Here is a 23,091-nt window from a genome sequence, read left to right as displayed (position 1 = left end):
TTTTATCATATGTGTGGCGAGATAGATACCTACCTGTATCTTTAAACGTGTACCTATTTAGTTACGATTTTATTCCAAACGTATTAGTAGGTATTACTATTACCGATGCTAATTAAAACGCTCTTAATCGCTGATTAGAAAACAAAAAAAATTACGTGAAACGTGATTTAAAGATTTTTATTTGAGAAATCTCGTTATTTTACCTACATAAAATTCGTAAACGTTGTTTTAAAAAAAAATGAAATAAAATAAATTGCAAAAGGCAGTAAGAACTGAAAAGTATTTTGAAGTCACAATATCGTTATCAGAAGCAAAAATCCTGTCTCAAAAAAAAATCTAAAATCAGCATCTAATCTTTGATGCCCTACGTTTTGATCTTAATAAGATGAAAACATTTTTTTATGTAAAGGAACCTACAATGAAGGATTCTATTGCTTTTACCTACTTTTCTTCCAAAAAATACTCCGCTTTTTATACTCTTGTCACTCTTGCCAAATACTTTAGGTAGGTACTTGATGCATTTTGGACGAGAACATGAGAATAATATTGTCGAATATTCGAGATGATTTATTTTTATTTTATCACTACGTCTGGGTATACGTGTTGAAACTGAAACGAACAGATGTAACGAGGGGAGGGGAGAGAAGGAAAAACCAAATTAGATACCTATCAAACATCCGCGCAGTAGGTGTAAGCTCCGCTCTTGTCTTTTGATTCTTCATATAAAAAATCATAATACACTGGCCATAATAATACGCAATATTACGAAAATTCCTTCCCGTTTCTAAAACTACAACTCTGTAATGAATTCATTTCGCATGCAAAGTCTCATTTTTTAATGTACGAATTTGTGTTTAGAAAAATAATTCATCTGTGATTATTTGTTAACTTTTTTTAATTCAATTTTTAGTGTATTTTGCCACGTATGCTCATCACGATGCTGTTGTATTTGTTAATAAATGAATAAAACAAAAGTAATACTGTTATCGTATACTTATATATTGTTTATTATGTGTAATTATGTAAAACTTATTACCATTATCATTAAAATGTAAAGTAATTAGGGTATCTTCTCAATCTTTATTTTTTTTTATATCGTTATAATACATTAAAAAAGAAAAAAAATATATTTGAAATGTATAATTTTTGAAAAATGAGGAAACGGCGAAGGTGGTGGAGTATTGAAAGGGGTATTTTGCCTGACATGATGATGCAACCATAAGGCACGATATCTATTCATATTTTTAATTTAAATAATTCTGTGGAAATGATTTTTAAAAATTATTTTTAACGATAAAATTTTACGATTCAGAACGCATCGCAATTTTTCAATATATTTTGTGAACAGTGAGAAGCATAAATTTTGAATCTGAAAATTACTTGTTCATTCGTAATCGAGGTCAATTCTACTCAAAAATGCGTTTTTTTTTCGGAAACAATGGACGATGACGATGGGTTGGAAATTTAAGGTATTTATAACTGTTACCTAGTAACCAAAATTGCTCAGCGTGAAATTCTGCATCAAGAAACAATAAAAAATTTGTATAGGTTTTGTGGGTACGAAAAAATTTAATCCTAACCCCCCCCCCCCCCCCCTCCCATCAATTCCTCAACAATTAAAATACATATTTGAAAAAGTGTCCGTTTGAAAGTTCTGCTTTTTACCTATTTTTTTATATTCTAGATACTACTTTTTTGACACTGAAACTTTTTTAAATTTTTTTAAATCAATACTTAGTTCAGGCGACTATGGTACCTGTACCTACCTATTCGAATTTTATATTCATTTTCTCTTTTAGAATTTTGATTGTCGAAAAAAAAATTCTTGAGGGATGCAGAGTTGAAGAAAAAAAATTCACTAAGATTGCAAAAAAGTACCATTTTTTGCCAATGTTTTTTTTTTACCAAAAATGACAAAGAAAACAAATTTTACTTTTTGAAAAAAAAAATCACGAATAAATGCAACTTTCTTTGTAAATAATTCCAAAAATTGCCAAGTTTGCTAAAATTATTGCATTCTTGCTTCTTAACTTTTTTCAGCCAAATTTTTGTAAAAAATGGGGCTATTTGGTAGGCCAGACATTTATATTTCTAAGTTTCAGCAAGATGGTGATTTCTACATTTTATGACCTGGAGCCTGTTCTAATTGATCAAATAAAGTCAAACTTGGGGAATGGAGTTCTCCTGGATGCTAGAACTGACCCCTGCAGTTGGAAGGGTCAAGGTTGAAGATTACAGAAAGGTCATTTTTTTGGAGAAGCATAATTTGGCCTCAAATTGATAAAAAGAGTCCAAATTCATGCCATTGGTGAGTACAGCCATTGTGAACAACATATCCAAATTTCAGCATCATAGCTCATCCCCACCCCACTTAAGGTGGAAAAACCTAATCTTGACTCTATTTTTGACCCCCCCCCACCCCACTCTCAAAATTGACCTAAGGAGCCCCAATGTCCAGCATACAATGGGATGGTGCCACCTGAGTGTATTTTGCAGGTTTAAACCTTCCAACCCTATTTGACCCCTCTCCAGGGTCAAAAAAGTGGATTTTTTGGATATTTTACGTGTTTTTCAACCTTTAGGAAAGCCTACATCCTCTCCAAATTGACCTAGAGGGTTCAAATTTTCATAGTACATTGGGAGGATGTAGCAGAAGTGCCTTTTGCAGGTTTCAATCTTCTAACCCTATTTGTTCCCTCTCCAGAGTCTCCAGGGTCAATAAAGTGGATTTTTTTGGCTACCTATTTTATGTTACATGTTTTTCGAATTTCAACTTTTAGGAAAGCCTACAGCCCACAATGACTCAGATGACAAAAAAAGGCGCGCATGGCGTTTTACAATAAAACTAAGTATGACCATATCAAGAGTTGAAAGTAGTGATTTCGCAGTAATTTTCAACGAGGAATTCGAATCCGATGCCTTTTTTTTTCGCCAGACCCCTTGTGGGAGGGGGTGGTACCAAAATGAAAAAAAAATCGAGTGATCGAGAAACACGAATCTGAGGTCCTTTTCCCCCGCAGACCCCTTGGGGGCTCTTGGGGAGGTGCTACCTAAATCAAATTTTCAAAAATGAAAAAATCGAGTGATATGTCAAAATATAGGTTTTTTGGGTCGAGAAACACAAATCTGAGGTCCTTTTTTCTCTCAGACCCCTTGGGGGCCCTTGGAGAGGTGCTACCATTCTTGAGATCTAAATTAACGCGAAATAATTGTAATTGAATATGGCATAAGTTTTTTCATTCAACTCCCTTCAAAATCGTAATTGCAGGAAAACGTGTGTCAGAGTGTGTAGAATTTGGGTGTGGTTCCTTACGGTGCGACTAAGCGCGATTCTTCTAGTAATGATACAAAATAACCGAATATATCAGGTCAAGTGTTTGAAAAACTGACTAATAAAACCCTCCAACCAAAAAAATCTAGTTTTTGATAAGCTGCTCAAATTTTTGTGATTTTTTCAAAATTTGATTTTGGTAGCACCTCCCCCAGGGGCTGAATGAAAAAAAGGAATTCAGGTTCGTGTTTCTCGACCCAAAAATGAAAAAACCTACATTTTGACGTATCACTCGATTTTTTTTATTTTTAAAAAATTCGATTTTGGTAGCACCTCCCCAAGGGCCCTCGAGGGGACTGAAGAAAAAAAAGTACCTCAGATTCGTGTTTCTCCGTTCTCGACCCAAAAAACCGATATTTTAACATATCACTCGATTTTTTTGATTTTTACAAAATTTCATTTTCGTAGCATCTCCCCAATGGCCCCCAAGGGGTCTGAGAGAAAAAAGACCTCAGATTTGTGTTTCTCGGCCCAAAAAACTTATATTTTGACATATCACTCGATTTTTTTCATTTTTGAAAATTTGATTTAGGTAGCACCTCCCCAAGGGCCCCCAAGGGGTCTGAGGGGGAAAAGGACCTCAGATTCGTGTTTCTCGACTCAAAAAATCTACATTTTGACTGATATCACTCGATTTTTTTTCATTTTGGTACCACCCCCTCCCCCAAGGGGTGTGGCGAAAAAAAAGGCATCGGATTCGAATTCCTCGTTGAAAATTACTACGGAATTACTACTTTCAACTCTGGACAATTATGGTCATAGTTTTGTTTTTGTTGTAAAATGCCATGCGCGCCTTTTTTCGCCATCTGAGTCACTGTGCAGCCCGGCCCCTCCAAATTGACCTAGAGGGTTCAAATTTTCACAGTACATTGGGAGGATGTATCAGAAGTGACTTTTGCTGGTTTCAGCCTTCCAAACCCATTTGACCCCTCTTCAGGGAGACTGGGTGAGAAAAGTGGATTTTTCATTTTTTAGCTATTTTCAAGTTTTTTTCAACTTTTAGAACACCCTGTAGCTCCTTCAAATTGACCTAGAGGGTGCAAATTTTCACAGTACATTGGGAGGATGTATCAGAATTCAGAAGTGACTTTTGCAGGTTTCAGCCTTCCAATTCGAATCCCATTTGACTTCCTTCCAAAGTCAAAAAACGATGGATTTTCAGCCGAATTTCTAGCCAAATTTTTGTAAAAAATGGGGCTATTTGCGGTAGGCCAGACATTTTTTTTTTTCAAAAAAGTATCCAAAAGCCTCGCTTGGGTAAGTATAGGTACCCGTATTTGCCGTTTTCCAAAAAAAATCACTTTTTTGCCATTACCTACATATTATTAAAAAGTCCTGCTTTTTGTTAAAATTGTAAAATTCATAAAAATAATTATGGCTTTGTAACAAAATTTCTGAAAATGCCAATGAGCTGTTTTTTAAATTTTTTTGCAAAAAATTCCCCAAGTTTTACTTTTTTAAAAAAATCGTTCTGAAGTCGCGTTTTTTTGTCAGAAATTGCCAGAAAACCATTGCCAATTTGCCACTCATTTGTATTTCATTATTTTCTTCGAATTTGATATTTTAGAGCAACGCTGAGGCGGCTGAGCCGGCTGAGGTGGACATATTCATTCAACACTTGTAAGCCCTAAGCCCAGGGATGAGGCCCTGAACGATTTTTTTTCAGGTTCCGGGTTTTGGGGCTTGGGCTTTTAATCATAGATTTATTAGGTCTTGGGCTTGGATTGGGGCCCAGGAAACTTTGGGTTTGGGTTTCAGGGCTCAGTGTTCAGGGCTTGAATGAAGTGTTCAGGGCTTTCCGGGGCTTTCCGGGGCTTGAAGTAGAGGGGTTCCATGAAAACAGGGCCTTGGTGATTTTTTTGTTTTTTTTTTTCGTTTACAATTTTGAATATATATTTGAGGAGCTTGGTTACAAAGTTAGACAAACGCCACAGGGTTGATTTTGAGAAAATCTATGTTTTTTGTTACAAAAATATACAGCATTGTAAAGGTGGGGGATATTTGACAAATTGTAGTGATGATACTGAGTAACAAAAATACAAAAAATATCCTTCCACCATCACCCCCCCACCACTAATAAAATGAACCTGAAAATGCACTTGTCTGATTTTGAAACAAAGATGAAGATAATTTGAAAGTGAAGCTGTCTAGATCAGTTAGGTTTTGATACGTATAGGATTTTTAACGCTCTTTCCATTTCTGAGGTCCATTAGTTTCAAAATAGTGCATAAAAGGTCAAAAAACGTGATCAAAGTTTTGCCTTAGTTTCAAACACGGACATGTGAACATCATCTTAGTTTCAAAAACAGACATATCCTGGATATGTCTGTTTTTGAAACTAAGACAATTTGCACATGTCTGTGTTTGAAACTAAGGCAAAACTTTGAGCGCGTTTTTTACTCGTTTACGTACTATCTTGAAAATAACAGACCTCGGCAATGAAAAGAGCGTTAAAAATCCTATAAGAATCAATATCCAACTCAATTTTTGTAGAAGTGGCGTTTGTCTAACTTTGTAACCAACCTCCTCATTTAAAAAAATTTTTAAAATTAATTTCACCATAATATTGTCCATATTTTTAGCCAAATTTTTGTAAAAAATGATGGCTATTGCGGTAGGCCCAACTTTGGATAAAAAGGTCGGGGTTGTCGGGGATGAAAAATTTTGATAGTTCTCGACGTTTTGAGCTCAAACTAGACGATTCCCGGTGTGTCAGTTTTTATATATATATAGATTTAAACTTAGTCATTGAGGTGCCCGTTTTAAGTATACGTAGTCATTGTGGTGCCCGGTTTTGGGCTTGTGGCGCCCAAATCGGGCACCACAAGGTCTTTTTATATAACACGATGCAGAATCGAGTGAAATGCACTTTAAGGTGAAAAAAAAAATTTTGAGGCAGGCACCACAAGTACCAAGTTTATGTATCGGGCACCTCTATGACTAACTATGATGAAAAATCCAAACTGCACCAAAACACCTTTATCATACATATATATGTGATCCTCTATGTACGCGGGTACCACAATTACCATAAAAGACCCGGGCACCACAAGGTACTAGGTACGTGTATTCATACATGTAAAAACCATGCATTACGAGATCCGTTTTATATAAAATCGGGCATTGCGAGATCCTGAGATCCTTTTGCCGGATCTCGCAAGTTCTCTCATATGCCATGGTACTTGTGAGATCCGGGGGACCCTGTACACACATTTTCAGCCGGATCTCGTTTTACCTACTATTTATATACTTATATACAATTTTTGATAATAGATAAACGACGCATCTTGCGAGATCCACCCCCAAATCAGGTTTAGGCCGTTGGTGGATCTCGGTTTATGCGGATCGCGAAATTGATGGCGGCAATGCATAGAAAGGCACTGTTTACACACTGGAACATGCGTTCGAACGAAGTTGTAGGGTTATTATTTGAGTTTTTAGCATTTTTCGAAATTTTTTGGGTCGGATCTCGCAATGCCTGTGTATATGTCGGATCTCGCAATGTACTATAAGACAGTATATATATATTTGCTCGCGACCAGACATGTCAACTATGCATGGCATATATGCTGAAAAGTGAACAAAATTTTAAAATTGGCATAATTTCTGTTCTAAATCACTTACCAAAATTTTATTTGCAGATTCAATCTAATATTTAAAAAATCTATGTGTTGAAAAAAGTATTCAGATTTTTAGGCTAAATTTTGAAGAAAAATTTTGAAAATGGAGTTGAAATAATTTGAATTTAAAAAAAGTTAAGACACCACAAGAAAGCTTGGACACCATAAAAATTTTTGATGTTTTTAATTTTTCCATGGGTCAATAAAACACTGAAAAATTTCAAGTCAAATTTGTTGTCGTGTACACTCAGGATCGATGTATTTGCATACATATCCACCAGCGCATCACATTCTACTTACTACAAATTGACTGTAGACCCTGCGTTCATCCTCGCGCCTTGATTTCTAAGCCATGCGCCCTCTGGTGGAAGTTTCTGAAAACTCATAGTTGACTTGTATAGTAAAATTAACCCATGACTTGTCAACTATAGTTGACAAGTAGGTCAGTCCACTTGTATAGTAAAATTAACCCATTGAATAGTTGACAAGTCTGGATACTAATACCTATATATATATTTATGAATACACGTATCTAGTACCTTGTGGTGCCCGGGTCTTTTATGGTAATTGTGGTGCCCACCTACATAGAGGATCACATATATATGTATGATAAAGGTGTTTTGGTGCAGTTTGGATTTTTCATCATAGTTAGTCATAGAGGTGCCCGATACATAAACTTGGTACTTGTGGTGCCTACCTCAAAAAATTTTTTATCACCTTAAAGTGCATTTCACTCGATTCTGCATCGTTTTATATAAAAAGACCTTGTGGTGCCCGATTTGGGCGCCACAAGCCCAAAACCGGGCACCACAATGACTACGTATACTTAAAACGGGCACCACAATGACTAAGTTTAAATCTATATATATAGAAGTTTCACCGAAACTTGAATTTTTTACTTTTTAAATCAAGAGACGTTCTAATGAATGAAATGGGATAAAACTTGGAGAATAGGGTTCTTTTGGGAGCTAGAGTTGACCCCTGCAGTGGGGAGGGTCAAAGTTTAAAATTACAGAAAGGTAATTTTTTTGGAGGGGCATAATATGGTCCCAAATGAACGAAAAAGTTCCAAAATCATACCATAGGTCAACACCTCCATTGTGATCAACATATCCAAATTTCAGCTTCCTAAGTCATCCCCACCCCATTTTAAGTGAGAAAAACCACATTTTACCCCTATTTTTGACCCCCTCGCCCCTAAAATTGACTTTAGGAGTCCAAATTTTCAGCATACAATGAGAGGGTGCCCCTTGAGTGCTTTTTGCAGGTTTCAACCTTCCAACCCCATTTGACCCCTCTCCAGGGTCAAAAAAGTGGATTTTTGCGTGTTTTTTGACGTTTAGTCAAGCCTACAGCCCCTCCAAATTGACCTAGAGGGTCCAAATTTTCACAGTACATTGGGAGGATGTACCCGAAGTGCCTTTTGCATGTTTCAACCTTCCTACCCCATTTGACCCCTCTCCAGGATCAAAAAAGTGGATTTTTTCATCCATTTAATGTGTTTTTTTGAAAATTTCAACATTTAGCCAAGCCTACAGCCCCTCCAAATTGACCTAGAGGGTCCAAATTTTCACAGTACAATAAGAGGATGTACCCAAAGTGCCTTTTGCATGTTTAAACCTTCCAACCTCATTTTTACAGAAAGGTCATTTTTTTGGAGGGGCATAATATGACCCCAAAAAGATGAAAAGAGTCCAAAATTATACCATTGGTTAGTACTCTCATTGTGATCAACATATCCAAATTTCAGTTTCCTAGGTCATCCCCACTCTGATTAAGGTGAGAAAAACCACATTTGACTCCTATTTTTGACCCCCTCACCCTTAAAATCGACCTTAGGAGTCCAAATTTTCAGCATACAACGAGAAGGTGCCCCTTGAGTGCTTTTTGCAGGTTTCAACCTTCCAACCCCATTTGACTCCTCTCCAGATTCAAAAAAGTGGATTTTTGCGTGTTTTTTGACGTTTAGTCAAGCCTACAGCCCCTCCAAATTGACCTAGAGGGTCCAAATTTTCACAGTACATTGGGAGGATGTACCTGAAGTGCCTTTTGCAGGTTTCAACCTTCCAACCTCAGTAGACCCCTCTTCAGGGTCAAAAAAGTGGAGTTTTTCATCAATTATACGGGTTTTTTGAAAATTTTGACGTTTAGCCAAGCCTACAGCCCCTCCAAATTGACCTAGAGGGTCCAAATTTTCACAGTGCATTGGGAGAATGTACCAGAAGTGCCTTTTGCCAGTTCAAACCTTCCAACCTCATTTGATCTGTTTCAGGGTCAAGACAGGTTTGTTACCACATTTTTTGAAGGAGGAAGAAGAGAGTTGGGCGAAGCCCAAGGGGGGCGCAGGGGGGAAGGAGTCCCCCCACGAATATAAGAAGGAAACAGTGGAAGGAGAGAGTTGGGCGAAGCCCAAGGGGGGTTTAGGGGGAACGAACACAGGCGAAGCACAGGAGCGAAGCGAGGGTGCGAGTAGTTCAACTGAAGCATAGAACATGAAAAAAAGACATCTGCTGGAGGTAATTGGGCAAAGCCCAAGGGGGGCAGGGGGGACAAAGTCCCCCCAACACAGGCGAAGCACAGGAGCGAAGCGAGGGTGCGAGTAGTTCAAGAGCCCTCAATATTTCTGGCACAAAAATTTGGCTCTTACGTAGCGGCAGACTGCTACGACTTTTTATTTAGTGATATTGAACTGTTCTTCCATGAAAAAAAAAAAAAACGAATTGGAAAATGTTAGCTGGTAGAAAAATTTTTCAAGTCCATTTGAATTTATAAAAATCACTAATCAGTGAAAAAAATGACTAAGGCCCCTTCTCCATGAAGCCCTTCAATTACAATTCTAATGAAGAATAAAATGAAATCTGTTTTGATTTTCTGTTGAAAAAAAGAACTAAACATTTTAAGGGCAGATTCCGATTGCTTTTTTCAAAATTATTTAAATGGAACAGTTTTTTTTTAAATCAGAATTAAATTTTTTGGAATTTTTAATTATTGTCCAAATTTTTCAAGTATCATTTTTCAAAGAACAATGAACTACCTAATGTACCAAAAACCCCTTGAAATATTGAACTTTTTGCTGAAGTTGTGAATTTTTTTTTGAAAATCATCTTTTTCGACTTTTGAAGTTTTGAGATGCACAGAAGTCAGAACAGTTTGCACAAGCCCTGAAAAGCTCCAAAAAGCCCTGATCAGTGATCACAGTTTGGGTTTTGGGGCTCACGTTCTGGGCTTGGTTTTCACTTTTCAGAGGAAAGGGTTTTGGGCTTTGGGCCAGGGCTTTGTAGGTTACAGTTTTTAAGGTTTTGGGGCTTGGACATTCGGGCTTCAAGGAAATAATCGGGGCTTTTTCGGGTTTTGGGTCCTGGTCCTGGGCCGGGCCCCATCCCTGCCTAAGCCCCAGACCCAGGAACCTACACCATCATACTAATGGACAAAACAAACTAGACGAACCAAAGTCAAAGACTCAAAACAGACAAAATTATTTTTGTTTTGAATTTTGATTCGCCGAAACCGAAACGAAGCCGAAACTGAAACTGAAATGAAACCATTCCGGAACGGCCGAAACGAATCCGATATGATTCTACAGAATTCCGTTAGGAGCGCTACTAACTTCTTTCAGTTCCGAGTCGAAGTCGCATATCTCGTCTCTTTCTTCTGTCATCTATGGTCATGAATCATCCTTTCCTTATCAATCAACAAAAAATAAAAAATCCCACTGTGTCGCGAATTGTTTTCATCCTGTTCGATTTATTTTACCTTGTAATAATCATCGTGAACAAGTGATGAATTTTCTCTAGATTCTGGTTTCCAGTTACCCAGCAACTATGTTTTTTACTCGAGTTGTTCGTACGGAATTTCCAGATTGGTGAATTCTTCCACGTAAACTATGCTCAACAAAGTTCAGTATTTTATAATACCAAGATGATGTGATATCACTACAGTACGACGTATTATTATAATAATCCTAGATGGGTTCTCGATTAAGGTAAGTTGAAACATTAATAGTACGAATTTATCAACACTTAACCTCCAGAATACAATTCGATTCCTTCGTTAAAATGGCAATTGTGTATTCGGAGATTAATCAACATCTGTTTCCTGTCTTCTCTTATCGTAGTTACGATTATCTAGTTCCTGTTATTTAATTCGTATCATTAACGTTACTCTGTCTTTGTTCTTGTTTGTTGTCTGCGCAGGCAAGATGTTAAACACTTTTTCGAGTGTTTTTGCGAAGTCGTTGGTCCGAAAGGTGACCAAAACAAGGCTTGGATCATACAAAAGTTTCCCGAAACTTATAAAGACGAAGCTGTACTGAAATTAGTTCCAGAGTTCGCATTCCCTTGCGAATTCGATCGGTGAGTCGAGTAAAGAAGATGTGTTTTTATTTCACTGTTGAACGAATATTATAAATAATGATAACTTGGGATTTGCAGAAAAATAATGCAACATTATTCGTTCGTTTTGACAAACGTCGATTCGAAATGGACGTTTGGATTTTGTCGTCACGATCCAGCTTCGGAGACAGCTTTGGTTATTCTCACGTATCTTCCATGGCACGAAGCTTTCAGCAAGTAAATCTCTCACAGTTCCTGTATTTTAATACATTGCTGATTCTGATTGGAAGATTTTTTTCAACGAACGAATGTTTGTTTTGTTAGATTTCTAAATTACATCTCAGAATTAACTCAAGGACCTCATTCTGATCAGTTGTGGAAATTTCTCGACGGCGTGTACCAACATAAAATTCCTAGAACCGGGTTCGATTTATCCATATCGATTAACCCGTCTATGAAGGTGCAATATTCCGAATTAGCTTATCGATAATTTAATCTTGTTTTTTACTCATTTTTATGTATTTCTTAGGCTTTCATTTGCGAAGCACCTAGACCTTTTACGCTTCCTAGTATACCGGAGAATGTACGTACAGCATCCGTCGAACTGATATTTATCTTTGATTCTGACACATCTTATATTATATTAATTTTTTTTTATCGCATTTACAGAGAAATCTGACGGAATATTACAACGCCGTCGATATTCGAAATATGATGGTGATATTCGCTTCGATGTTGTGCGAACGTCGTATTATTTTTACGTCGAAGAAATTATCTCGACTGAGTGCTTGTGTTCAATCAGCGAATGCGTTACTGTACCCGATGAATTGGCAACATATTTTCATACCAGTGTTACCTAAATCGTTAATAGAATATTTATTAGCTCCTATGCCTTATTTAATCGGACTGCCACATTCGTTACTGCAGGTAAAAAAATTTAATCGAGAGTGAACGATTGCAAATTATTATTAATCAATGGTAACGTGATTGGTGTTTTCTTTCATATTTACAGCACGTCAGATTTAGTGATTTAGGCGACGTCGTGATGCTCGACGCGGATAACAATACGATCGATTCGCCTTTCCACGATTTAGAAAGTCTTCCTTCTGATGTAGTAAGTGTAGCTGCGAAAGTGCGAATGCTTCGTGTCTCGTTTCCGGTCTATTTATTCTCGCTGCGTGTTTGTTTCAGGTTCATAATTTACGTAAGCAGTTGAGCAATAGAGCGTCACTTTTAGGAGATGGTGTATCGAAGGCGTTTCTGCGAGCTTTGGTGCAGTTGATCGGTGGTTATAGAGATGCGTTGAAAATTAGCCAAGGCAAGAAAATCACTTTCAGTAACGAAGCTTTCGTCGAATCTAGACCGCCGTCCATTCAACCTTTTTTACGCAAGATGCTCGAGTTGCAGATTTTTCAACAAGTACGATACGGTTTTATTATCATCGGAGGAGTTGTTTGAAAAAAATATATCTCACAAGTGGATAAATTTTCGAACCGGAGAAAGCTCGATTGAAAGAGCGTATAAAAATATATCATCGGCTAAAATTTTCGATGCTGAAGTCCGTTTTTCGATTTTTGGCGAATTTTTGAAAATAAGTTTGCCAAAAATCGAAACGAAAAAAAAACGAAATTTCGCCTTAACTGACCTAGAAATCTGAAATTAAGTGTGAATTCTATTTTCGCGCTACTGAATCGATTGGAAACTGTTTCGAACCGTTCTGAGAAGTGCTGAAGCCTTCAGAATATTTTTAAAAATTGAAATTTCTACAAAATTTCACTTCATCAAGGTGAAAAGCTAAAATTTACTTAATGCCTTAATTTCAACTTGCCAAGTTGATTGGAGGTGGTTTTAAGTCGTTCTGGAGACCTCACAAGGAACCTCTTGAGGTGTCCGCCTCCGATTTGAACGGGACTGCGATTTTTGGAAAAAGCATGGTCTAACACCCCTCAAAGCCAAATTTTCAGCTGCCCAACTTCATATCTCGATATTTGGCGAACGTTTGAAAATTCAAAATTGACTGTTTTTGGTGATTTAAGCTTTTTTCAAAAAAGTACGTACATGATCAGCAGAAATGATCAAAATAAGTCCTAAAACTAATATCACTTCCCCAAATCCAAATTTCACCATTTCCAGCCATTCTGGAGCCTTCAGCGAGATTTTCAATTTTTCCAGAATTTTGAATTTGCTCCAGAAAGTGTCAATATGAAGTTGGGCAGCTGAAAATCGAGTTGTGTGTTATGCTCGACCTGTTTAACGAGTTTATACACATTTTAGTCGATTCTGGAAGGGACACCTCTCAAGGGTGGTTTTTGTCCAGTTTTTTTCAAAATAAAAATATTCAAAAATCAAAAACTTCCCAATTCTGAGGAAATTTTTGAACCTTGCACGAATCGCTGTATTTTGTACAAAACTAACCCCCCAAATCCAAATTTCACCATTTTCAGTCATTCTGGAGCCTCCAGCGCGATTTTCAATTTCTCCAGAATTTTGAATATGCTCCACAAGGTGTCAATATGAAGTTAGGAAGCTGAAAATCGAGTTGTGTGTTATGCTCGACCGGTTCAACGAGTTTATCCACGTTTGAGTCGATTCTGGAAGGGACACCTAAAGAGTGGTTTTTTTGTCCAGTTTTTTTAATAAAAAAAAAATATCCAAAAATCAAAAAACTTCCCAATTGTGAGGAAATTTTTGAACCTTGCACGAATTGCTGTATTTTGTCATGAACTAACCCCACTAGAGCGAATTTAGCCATTGCCGTCCATTCTGGAGCCTCCAGTGCGATTTATCAATTTCTCCAGGATTTTGAATTTGCTCCAAAAGACGTGAATACGAAATGGGGCAGCTGGAAATCGAGTTGTGTGTTATGCTTGACCTGTTTATAGAGTTTATCCACGTTTGAGTCGATTCTGGAAGGGACACCTAAAGAGTGGTTTTTTGTCCAGTTTTTTTCATAAAAAAAAGAAATATCCAAAAATCAAAAACTTCCCATTTGCGAGGAAATTTTTGAACCTTGTACGAATTGCTGTATTTTGTCATGAACTATCCCCACGAGGGCGAATTTAGCCATTGCCGTCCATTCTGGAGCCTCCAGTGCGATTTATCAATTTCTCCAGAATTTTGAATTTGCTCCAAAAGACGTGAATACGAAGTTGGGCAGCCGAGAATCGAGTTGTGTGTTATGCTCGACCTGTTTAACGAATTTATCCACATTTGAGTGGATTCTGGAAGGGGCACCTCAAGAGTGGTTTTTTGTCCCAGCTGTTTCGTAATAAAAATATCCAAAAAATCTAAATTTTTCCGTTTGCGAGAAGTTTTTTGAAATTTGCGCAAATCGCTGTCTTTTGTCATCAAAAATTTCCTGGATAATGGGAATATGTACTTTGATCATTGTATATTTTTATTTTGAAAAAAACTGGACCAAAAACCATTCTTGAGATGTCCCTTCCAGAATCCATTCAAATGTGGATTATTTCGTTAAGCAGGTCGAGTATACTACACAACACGATTTTAAGCTGCCCAACTTCATATTCACGCCTTCTGGAGCTAATTCAAAATTCTGGAGAACTTGAAAAATCGCGCTGGAGGCTTCAGAATGGCTGAAAATGGTGAAATTTGAATTGGGGGGGGGGGTAGTTTTGGACAAAATACAACGATTCGCGCAAGTTTCAAAAATGTCCTCAAAATTGGGAAGTTTTTGATCTTTGGATATTTTTATTATGAAAAAAACTGGACAAAAAACCACTGTTGAGGTGTCCCTTCCAGAATCCACTCAAATGTGGATAAATTTCGCAAACCGGTCGAGTATAACACACAACTCGATTTTCAGCTGCCCAACTTCATATTGACACCTTCTGGGGCAAATTCAAAATTCTGGAGAAATTTAAAAATCGCCCTGGATGTTCCAGAATGACTAGAAATGGTGAAATTTGGATTTGAGGAATTGATATTAGTTTTAGGTCTTATTTTGGTCATTTTTGCTGATCATGTATGTACTTTTTTAAAAAAAGCTTAAATCACCAAAAACTGTCAATTTTGAATTTTCAAACGCTCGCCAAATATGGAGATATGAAGCTGGGCAGCTGAAAATTTGATTTGGGGGGGGGGAGATTAGACCATGCTCTTTCCAAAAATCGCGGTCCCGTTCAAATCGGAGGCGGACACCTCAAGAGGTTCCCTTGTCTGACGTATTTTGGAATTTCCATATTTTTAAATAGGATCATGAAAATTTACCTACTTGATCAATAACCCGCTATTTTTTCAAAAGCAGGTTTTGGCCTGTTTGGAAATGTAAATTTCTGGTTTTATGGAATCTTTTGACAATCTGGAATTTCTGAAACATAAGCTGGAGGCTCCAGAACGACTTGTAACCACTTTAAATCGACTCAGCACGTCGAAATTAGGGTAGAAAGTGAATTTTAGCATTCCAATTTCATTGAGTGAAATTTTGTGGAAATTTCATTTTTCGAAATTCTGAAGGCTTCGAAACACTGCTCAGAACGGTTCGAACCCATTTTCAATCGATTTGAGAGGTTACAAATAGAGTTCATACCAACTTTCAGCTTTTTAGATCAATTTGGTGAAATTTTGATTTTTTTTAAATCATTTTTGGCCCAAATTTGATTTTTAACAATTCACCAATTATTTTCAATCGATTTGAGAAGTTACAAATAGAGTTCATATCAACGTTCAGCTTTCCAGATCAATTTGGTGAAATTTTGATTTTGTAAAATAATTAATTCTTGTGTTTTGTTTCGTGTGCAGTTTATCGAAGAAAGATTAGACTTGTTGAATGCTGGTCTGGGCTTTTCGGATGAATTCGAATTGGAAGTGTGCAATCATTGCGATAAATCTAGTTCAAAAATGCAACAATACAGAGACTGGCTTCATATCAAAAAAAAAGAAGGAACCGTTATTTTTAAAACCATCATCAAACGAGTAAGTAGTTCGCTGCTGTGTTGAAATTTACAAACAATTTTTCTATTTGAAAAATTCTGCCAATATTAACGAATTATTTTCTAATATTGTTTTTCAGGCAAATCCTGCGATGAAATCTGCTGTGAATTCGGCAAGTATCAAATCCTGAAATCTGAAGGGTCATTTTTTGGGTTCAGGTCTACCGATTTTGCTCAAAGTTTTAGGTCCCAAAATCGAACAGATTTAACTCTGAATGACCCTTCAGGCCTTCATGCAATATAAATTGAACTAGCGACATTTTCTAAACACATTTTCCAATAAATTAGGTTAAAGAACGAGGTAAAGACATGCGATCAGTGTATAAAGAATTTCGATCCAAATTGAAAGATACTAAAAAAGACAAACCAAACTCAGCTCCTAGTTCGCCGACGATGGTACGAGCACATTTTCCAGCCTTGGATTCGAAGCACAATTCGTCATCTGGGTACGTTTACGTTCCACTCGAATAATTTCACCTTGAACAATGTCGAATGATGTTCGCGCTCGGGCTTAATAATCAACTTGGTTCCATTTCTAATTTTTTTTTTTTTTTGTTTTGACTTGTCAATAGGACGATTGACGATAAATCGCAATTCCATTTATTAGAAAAGCCGAACTCTTCGTCGCCCGGTTCAGATGATGATTTTTCGCCAATGAATATGGATTTGATGGGCGATTTGCAAGATGTAATATTTCGTAATTTTTATACCATATCTAGCGAAAGCGATGGAGCGTCGCCTTCTTTGAAAAAACCTAAGGTATTCAGCGTTTGAAAGAGAAAATAATCGTTTTTTTACCAAATATTCCATAACGATGGTTTTTTTCACGTTTCTAGTTACCAGTTGATAAATCTCACGAATATCCAAGATTACAGAAAAACACGAAAACATATTCGGACGATACAGACAGCGTGTTCAAATCGTTTCACGAGCCTTTGCAGTCGTCCAGTTCTGAATCAAAATTTCATATGGTAGAAATAATATTCGTTAACCTTTGTTTGAGCTTACCTGCGCTGAATTTAATATTTCTGTCCATTTTTATTATGATAATTTTTATTTTTTCATTTTTCCTAAACTGGAATATTTAAAAATTCCGATAGAAATTTCGAAACTTGAATTTTGTCAAATTTTGGTTTCTTAAAACAGAAAATTGTCGACGTTTATTTTTATCAAATTGATCGAAGATCGAAAAATGAAATTCGACTCTTGAAATTTTTTTTTTTTTTTTTTTTTTGTTGCCAGACATATAGCATCTTTGTCGTGGTTCAAAAAACGAATATTCTGATAGATAATTCGATACTTCGGAAATTTTCTGCTAATCTCATTAAATGAGATTCGTTTACTTCGAGCTAAATAGGCCATAAAACAATTAGTCACTCGTGATGAAAAGAAGAATAAGATTATCGAATCGAGCGCAATTGTAATTTATTTTTCAACAGTATAAATAAAAACATTAGTAGTAATTACGATTTGAATTCTAAATTATTGCAGAACGAACCGCAAGATTTAATCAGACTAGATTCGTCATCCAGTATCAGTGACTTCGACCCACTATCAACCTCGACCGGGCAACCAGCGTTATCACCTACGGTCGGCGTCATAAATCCACTCTACCCGTATTACTACCCGGAAAAAAAGCAATCTCAAAAAGATTCGGAGCTATTGAGCGAATACGGAATCGATTTCCATCGACTGGCGTTGCCCGCCTCGAATGAATCCAGCGACGTTACCGATTTTCAAAACGTTGTTAAAACGAAATCAGAATGGACGAAATTCGAGTAGCATTAACATTATCTCGTCAAATACTATCCCTTCCCTTGTTTCTCTCCAACGAGAGAAAAGTGGTGGATTTATAATTTTGCTGTGCACAATATTGTAGAAAAATTATGCATTATTATTATGTAATTGTCATTGTCAGGTCTGTGCAATATTTTTAGAGTTCGTTGAATGAATATTCGATATATTTTTAAAAATTCTTTTTTAGTTTAAAATGTTCCCATTTTTTTTTATGTTTACCTACTGGTAATTATTATTGTTGAGAAACCAGTGAGCTGATTATTTTGTGTTTTACCAATTGCGCGTATTGAAGCCTATTTATTCTTTTTTTTTTATTTTTAAATTTCATTCGAATGAATCATTTTTCTCATCGTTTTATTTATATACTCATCATTTCAATATTAATCTAAATGATAAGTGATATGATTGTATTCTATGTTTCATTTTATTATCTTTTTTTTTCTGTTCGTTGTTGTTTTCGAATGTGAATTTAATTAAAATCGAGTACTGTAGCGTATTTAATTAATGGACTTATTTATTCTTTTTCCAATACCCGCAATTTGACGTTAGGCAATTCTAGATTTCTTCGTAACCAGTTCCCAATAACTTATCAAATTTCAACTTACCTATCCTATAGTAAAATTGTAATATTCGGCGTTGTTTTTTTTTTGGATTCAGTTAAGTGAATTAAGCCAAGATTTCTTGGACCGTGGAAGGGAAGTTGTCATCATCGAGTAGAATAAAAACTGTAGAATTCAACTCAGCGGTCTCAATTTGGCTGAAAACTATTTTTCATACGCTTAATTGGGAAAAAGTGATGTTCTGTTAGCTGTCGGAGAAGTTGCCTACTCACAAGGCATAAAAATTACATCAAACACGGCGTTTTTCAAGTTATTTGATTCAACCATGATTCAACTCTTAAATGGACACACAGCGCCAATGCGCCATCTATTGGAGAAAAAATCAAACTTTGTTCTGTTTTTAATAATAATTGAGGTCGAAAAAGTGGCAAAATGAACGCTATACAGTATGACACAGAAGTAGTGCCTCATGGCTTTTATTTCTCAGTGGAAAGAGCTAGAGTGATAAATGAAGCGGCGTTGAGTAGGCAAAAATAAGGGCTTCAAAAGCAACCTTGAAAATTTCAGACCCATGCACAGGGTGTCCACAAATTGAAAAACTGGTTTGGTCAAAAAATTCAAACTGGCTGGTTTTTACTGGCGCAATGTATTCTACACACCAAGGCAACAAAAACGTGATATGAATTTATTGAAACCGGTTCGTCAATTTGCAACCAGTTAACAAAAAATACCGAAAAATTGAAGGTAGAGAAAAAAGCTTGAAACAAAAGTTGTAGAGCGTGGAAAATTACACAATTCTGTATAATCACATTTTGAAACCGGTTCATTGGTTCGCCTTTGGCAACCAGTTTTTGACAATCACTTAAAAATTGAAGATAGGGGAAAAAATGAAACATAAGTTGTAAAGTGTGAAAAATTGAACCATTTTTGCTGATCAGATTTTGAAACCGGTTCATTAAATCGCAGCAAGTCATCAAAAGTTACCTGATTGTAAGTTAATTAGCCATTTTCAAAATCCGGGCAGCAAAAATGGTTCAATTTTTCACGCTCTACAACTTTTGTTTCAAGCATTTTTCTCTATCTTCAATTTTTAGGTGATTGTCAAAAACCAGTTGCAAAAGGCGAACCAATGAACTGGTTTCAAAATTTGATTATACAGAATTGTGTAATTTTTCATGCCCCACAACTTTTGTTTCAAGCTTTTTTCTTGATCTCCAATTTTTAGGTAATTTCGATAACTGGTTGCAAATTAATGAACCGGTTTCAAAATCCGATCAGCAAAAACGGTTCAATTTTTCACGCTCTACAAATTTTGTTTCAAGCATTTTTCTTTATCTTCAATTTTTAGGTGATTGTCAAAAACTGGTTGCTAAATGCGAACCAATGAACCGGTTTCAAAATGTGATAAGACAGAATTATGTAATTTTCACGCTGTACAACTTTTGTTTCAAACTTTTTTCTCTATCTACAATTTTTCGGTATTTGTTGTTGACCAGTTCCAAATTAACAAACCAGTTTCCATAAATTCATATCACCTTTTGGTCACCTTAGTGTGTAGAATACCTACATTGCGCCAGTAAAAACCAGTTTGAATTTTTTGACCAAACTAGTTTTTCAATTTGTGGACACCCTGTGCATGGGCCTGAAATTTTCAAGGATGCTTTTGAAAGCCCTTATTTTTGCCTACTCAACGCCGCTTCATTCATCTCTCTAGCTCTTTCTGTAATATAATAAGACACCTGTATTGTGCTAGTGTGAAGATGATAATAATTACCTAGTTAGGGGGGTTAAGACTGGAAATACCACTTAGACGGAATATTTTACCACTATGTGGACTTACCTGTTATTTGCTCGGATAGCACAGGATACACAGTTCAGATGAATTAGAATATTGCATATTACGATAATAAATACGTTTTTGGTTACTCAAGAGGTATTTATTTACGTTAAATTAACAGAAATTACTCCCATAAAGGGTACTTTAACACAAATTAACTCCCACGATGGGGTACTTTAAACATTAACCGAACTCCCTCGATGGGGTATATTAACAAAACTCCCGCGAACGGGTAAATTAACTCATTTAAGATTATAATGGGTTGGTAATTAAACCGAACACGGATGGCGAGCTGTCCTTTGTCCTCTTGATCAGGGAGAACGAGCACGGAGATACACGTTGGTGTCTCTCCTAGCTATAAGAACAGACTCACGCTGAGACGACTGGTAACAGACATACTAATTCTGCCACTGTCATCTACAGACTAGCTCGTTCTCCTCTACGTAGCTCGGACGGAGCTCCGCTTACGAGGACGGACGCAGTGTTACCACAGTAGTAGACCCTAAATGTACGTTGACACCAGGTTGGCCATATACACTATCACATTTCCACTTATAGTTAGAAATAAAAGCCACCAGCAGGCACTACTTCTGTGCAGAGATGGCGCGATTCCGATTTTTTTAAGGAGTCGTGAGAATCGCATGAATCCGATTCCGGAATCGGATTCCATTTTCGATTCACCTGACAGATGAATCGAAAAATGTGAAATCTGACTCTTTTCAAGCAGGAATCGCAAATGTAATATGATTCGCGATTCCGGTAATTTGATTCTCGCGACTCCGATATTTCGATTCTCGCGACTCCGATATTTCGATTCTCGTGACTCCTCATTACGATTCTCACGACTCCTCATTACGATTCTCTAGACTCTCACAATGAACGAAATCACCCAAATTCAAATTGGGCTTTTCTACAATCCGCGGGTTGCATACTCTCTGCCTGTTCTTATCACTCCTGGTAGTCCTGGTAGGCAAAACATTCCTCTGTGCTATTAAAAATACACGGATTTCGAAGTTTTTATGTAAAAAGTCCAACTTTTTCGATTGTTCGCGGATGCTGGTGAACTTGAATGTGGTCTCAAATTAAAGACAGTGAAATTCCCTATCGATTGATGTATAATTTTTATCATTTCGCGTAAAAATAACGGTTTTATGAATACTTTTATCCACTGTTTCTTCGTAATGTCAACTTTGAACTAAAAATACTCGAAATTTCGATCGAACACATAGGTATTTTATTATATCAAAATGTTTGTAATTTTATTCTCTTTAAAATGAGTGCTCGCCCAAAGCTCTACCTTTTACCGTTCAAAAGTTTTCGAAGTTTAAAGTTGCGGAAACAAGCTTCAAGCGGTAAGTACTGAACTTTGAACTAAAAATACTCGAAATTTTGATCGAACACATAGGTATTTTTGAAGCGGTAAGTACTGAACTTTGAACTAAAAATACTCGAAATTTTGATCGAACACATAGGTATTTTATTATTGCAAAATGTTCGTTATTTTATTCTCTTCAAAATGGTTCTTCACCCAAAGCTCTAGCTTTTACTGTTCAAAAGCTCTCGTAGTTTAATGCTGCGGAAAGTGGTTAGTGATCAACAGTTCAACACTAACGGCCAGTAATGGCGGACTGATTAACATACTGAATTAACCACTTTCCGCAACTTTAAACTACGAGAGCTTTTGAACGGTGAAAGCTAGAGCTTTGGGTGAAGAACCATTTTGAAGAGAATAAAATAACGAACATTTTGCAATAATAAAATACCTATGTGTTCGATCAAAATTTCGAGTATTTTTAGTTCAAAGTTCAATACTTACCGCTTGAAGCTTGTTTCCTCAACTTTAAACTTCGAAAACTTTTGAACGGTAAAAGGTAGAGCTTTGGGCGAGCACCCATTTTAAAGAGAATAAAATTACAAACATTTTGATATAGTAAAATACCTATGTGTTCGATCGAAATTTCGAGTATTTTTAGTTCAAAGTTGACATTACGAAGAAACAGTGGATAAAAGTATTCATAAAACCGTTATTTTTACGCGAAATGATAAAAATTATACATCAATCGATAGGGAATTTCACTGTCTTTAATTTGAGACCACATTCAAGTTCACCAGCATCCGCGAACAATCGAAAAAGTTGGACTTTTTACATAAAAACTTCGAAATCCGTGTATTTTTAATAGCACAGAGGAATGTTTTGCCTACCAGGACTACCAGGAGTGATAAGAACAGGCAGAGAGTATGCAACCCGCGGATTGTAGAAAAGCCCAAATTTCTTTTATCTAATTTTTGCCGGTTGGCGCTGAAAAGTGGTTGTGAAAGTGAATCTGAATGATGAATTTAGAATTTATCATTGTTTTACTAATAACATGGTGAGTTGAAAATTTTACATAAATGTTTGTTAGAATGTTCATTTCATCTTCAATGCTTCATTTTTATGAAATTTAAGGAGTTGTGATGGGAATCTGGCTGGAGTCGTGAGAGGAATCTGGTTGGAGTCGTGAGAGGATCCTAAGATGAGTCGTGAGTGGAATCTGAATCGGAGTCGCGAAAGGAATCGGAATCGAAAATTACGATTCGGATTCGGATTCCTATATCTGGCGAATCTGATAAGCGGAATCGGGACTCAAAATTTTGTGGAATCACACCATTTGGAATCCGATTCT

At 36.5% G+C, this 23,091-nt stretch overlaps 1 protein-coding gene and 1 long non-coding RNA gene across 2 annotated transcripts; both read left to right on the top strand.

Annotated features, from left to right (window-relative positions):
- The first annotated feature begins 10,619 nt into the window (after positions 1 to 10,619).
- Positions 10,620 to 18,532, top strand: LOC135839581 (DENN domain-containing protein 1B-like). Its single transcript, XM_065355667.1, has 14 exons — positions 10,620 to 10,933; positions 11,145 to 11,303; positions 11,382 to 11,519; positions 11,607 to 11,742; positions 11,812 to 11,865; positions 11,952 to 12,209; positions 12,295 to 12,396; positions 12,474 to 12,701; positions 16,044 to 16,217; positions 16,315 to 16,347; positions 16,523 to 16,680; positions 16,807 to 16,993; positions 17,071 to 17,205; positions 17,726 to 18,532. Exons 1-14 carry the CDS (start codon positions 10,917 to 10,919, stop codon positions 18,014 to 18,016), a joined length of 2,070 nt encoding a protein of 689 aa, XP_065211739.1. The 5' UTR covers positions 10,620 to 10,916; the 3' UTR covers positions 18,017 to 18,532.
- A 3,901-nt stretch (positions 18,533 to 22,433) lies between these two features.
- LOC135839577 (uncharacterized) lies at positions 22,434 to 22,982 on the top strand. Its single transcript, XR_010557619.1, has 2 exons — positions 22,434 to 22,797; positions 22,875 to 22,982. It is a non-coding gene; the product is annotated as an uncharacterized LOC135839577 (long non-coding RNA).
- Positions 22,983 to 23,091: the final 109 nt, after the last annotated feature.

The sequence above is a fragment of the Planococcus citri genome, chromosome 3, assembly GCF_950023065.1.
Source record: "Planococcus citri chromosome 3, ihPlaCitr1.1, whole genome shotgun sequence".
In the NCBI taxonomy this organism is placed as follows: Eukaryota; Metazoa; Arthropoda; class Insecta; order Hemiptera; family Pseudococcidae; genus Planococcus; species Planococcus citri.
This window is presented reverse-complemented; position numbering and strand designations above follow the sequence as displayed.

Bases quoted from the DNA above. Each gene is read 5' to 3' on its own strand.
- LOC135839581 (XM_065355667.1), top strand. The intron at 16,348-16,522 runs GCAAGTATCAAA...CCAATAAATTAG, and splicing joins TGAAATCTGCTGTGAATTCG to GTTAAAGAACGAGGTAAAGA. The intron at 17,206-17,725 runs GTAGAAATAATA...AAATTATTGCAG, and splicing joins CTGAATCAAAATTTCATATG to AACGAACCGCAAGATTTAAT.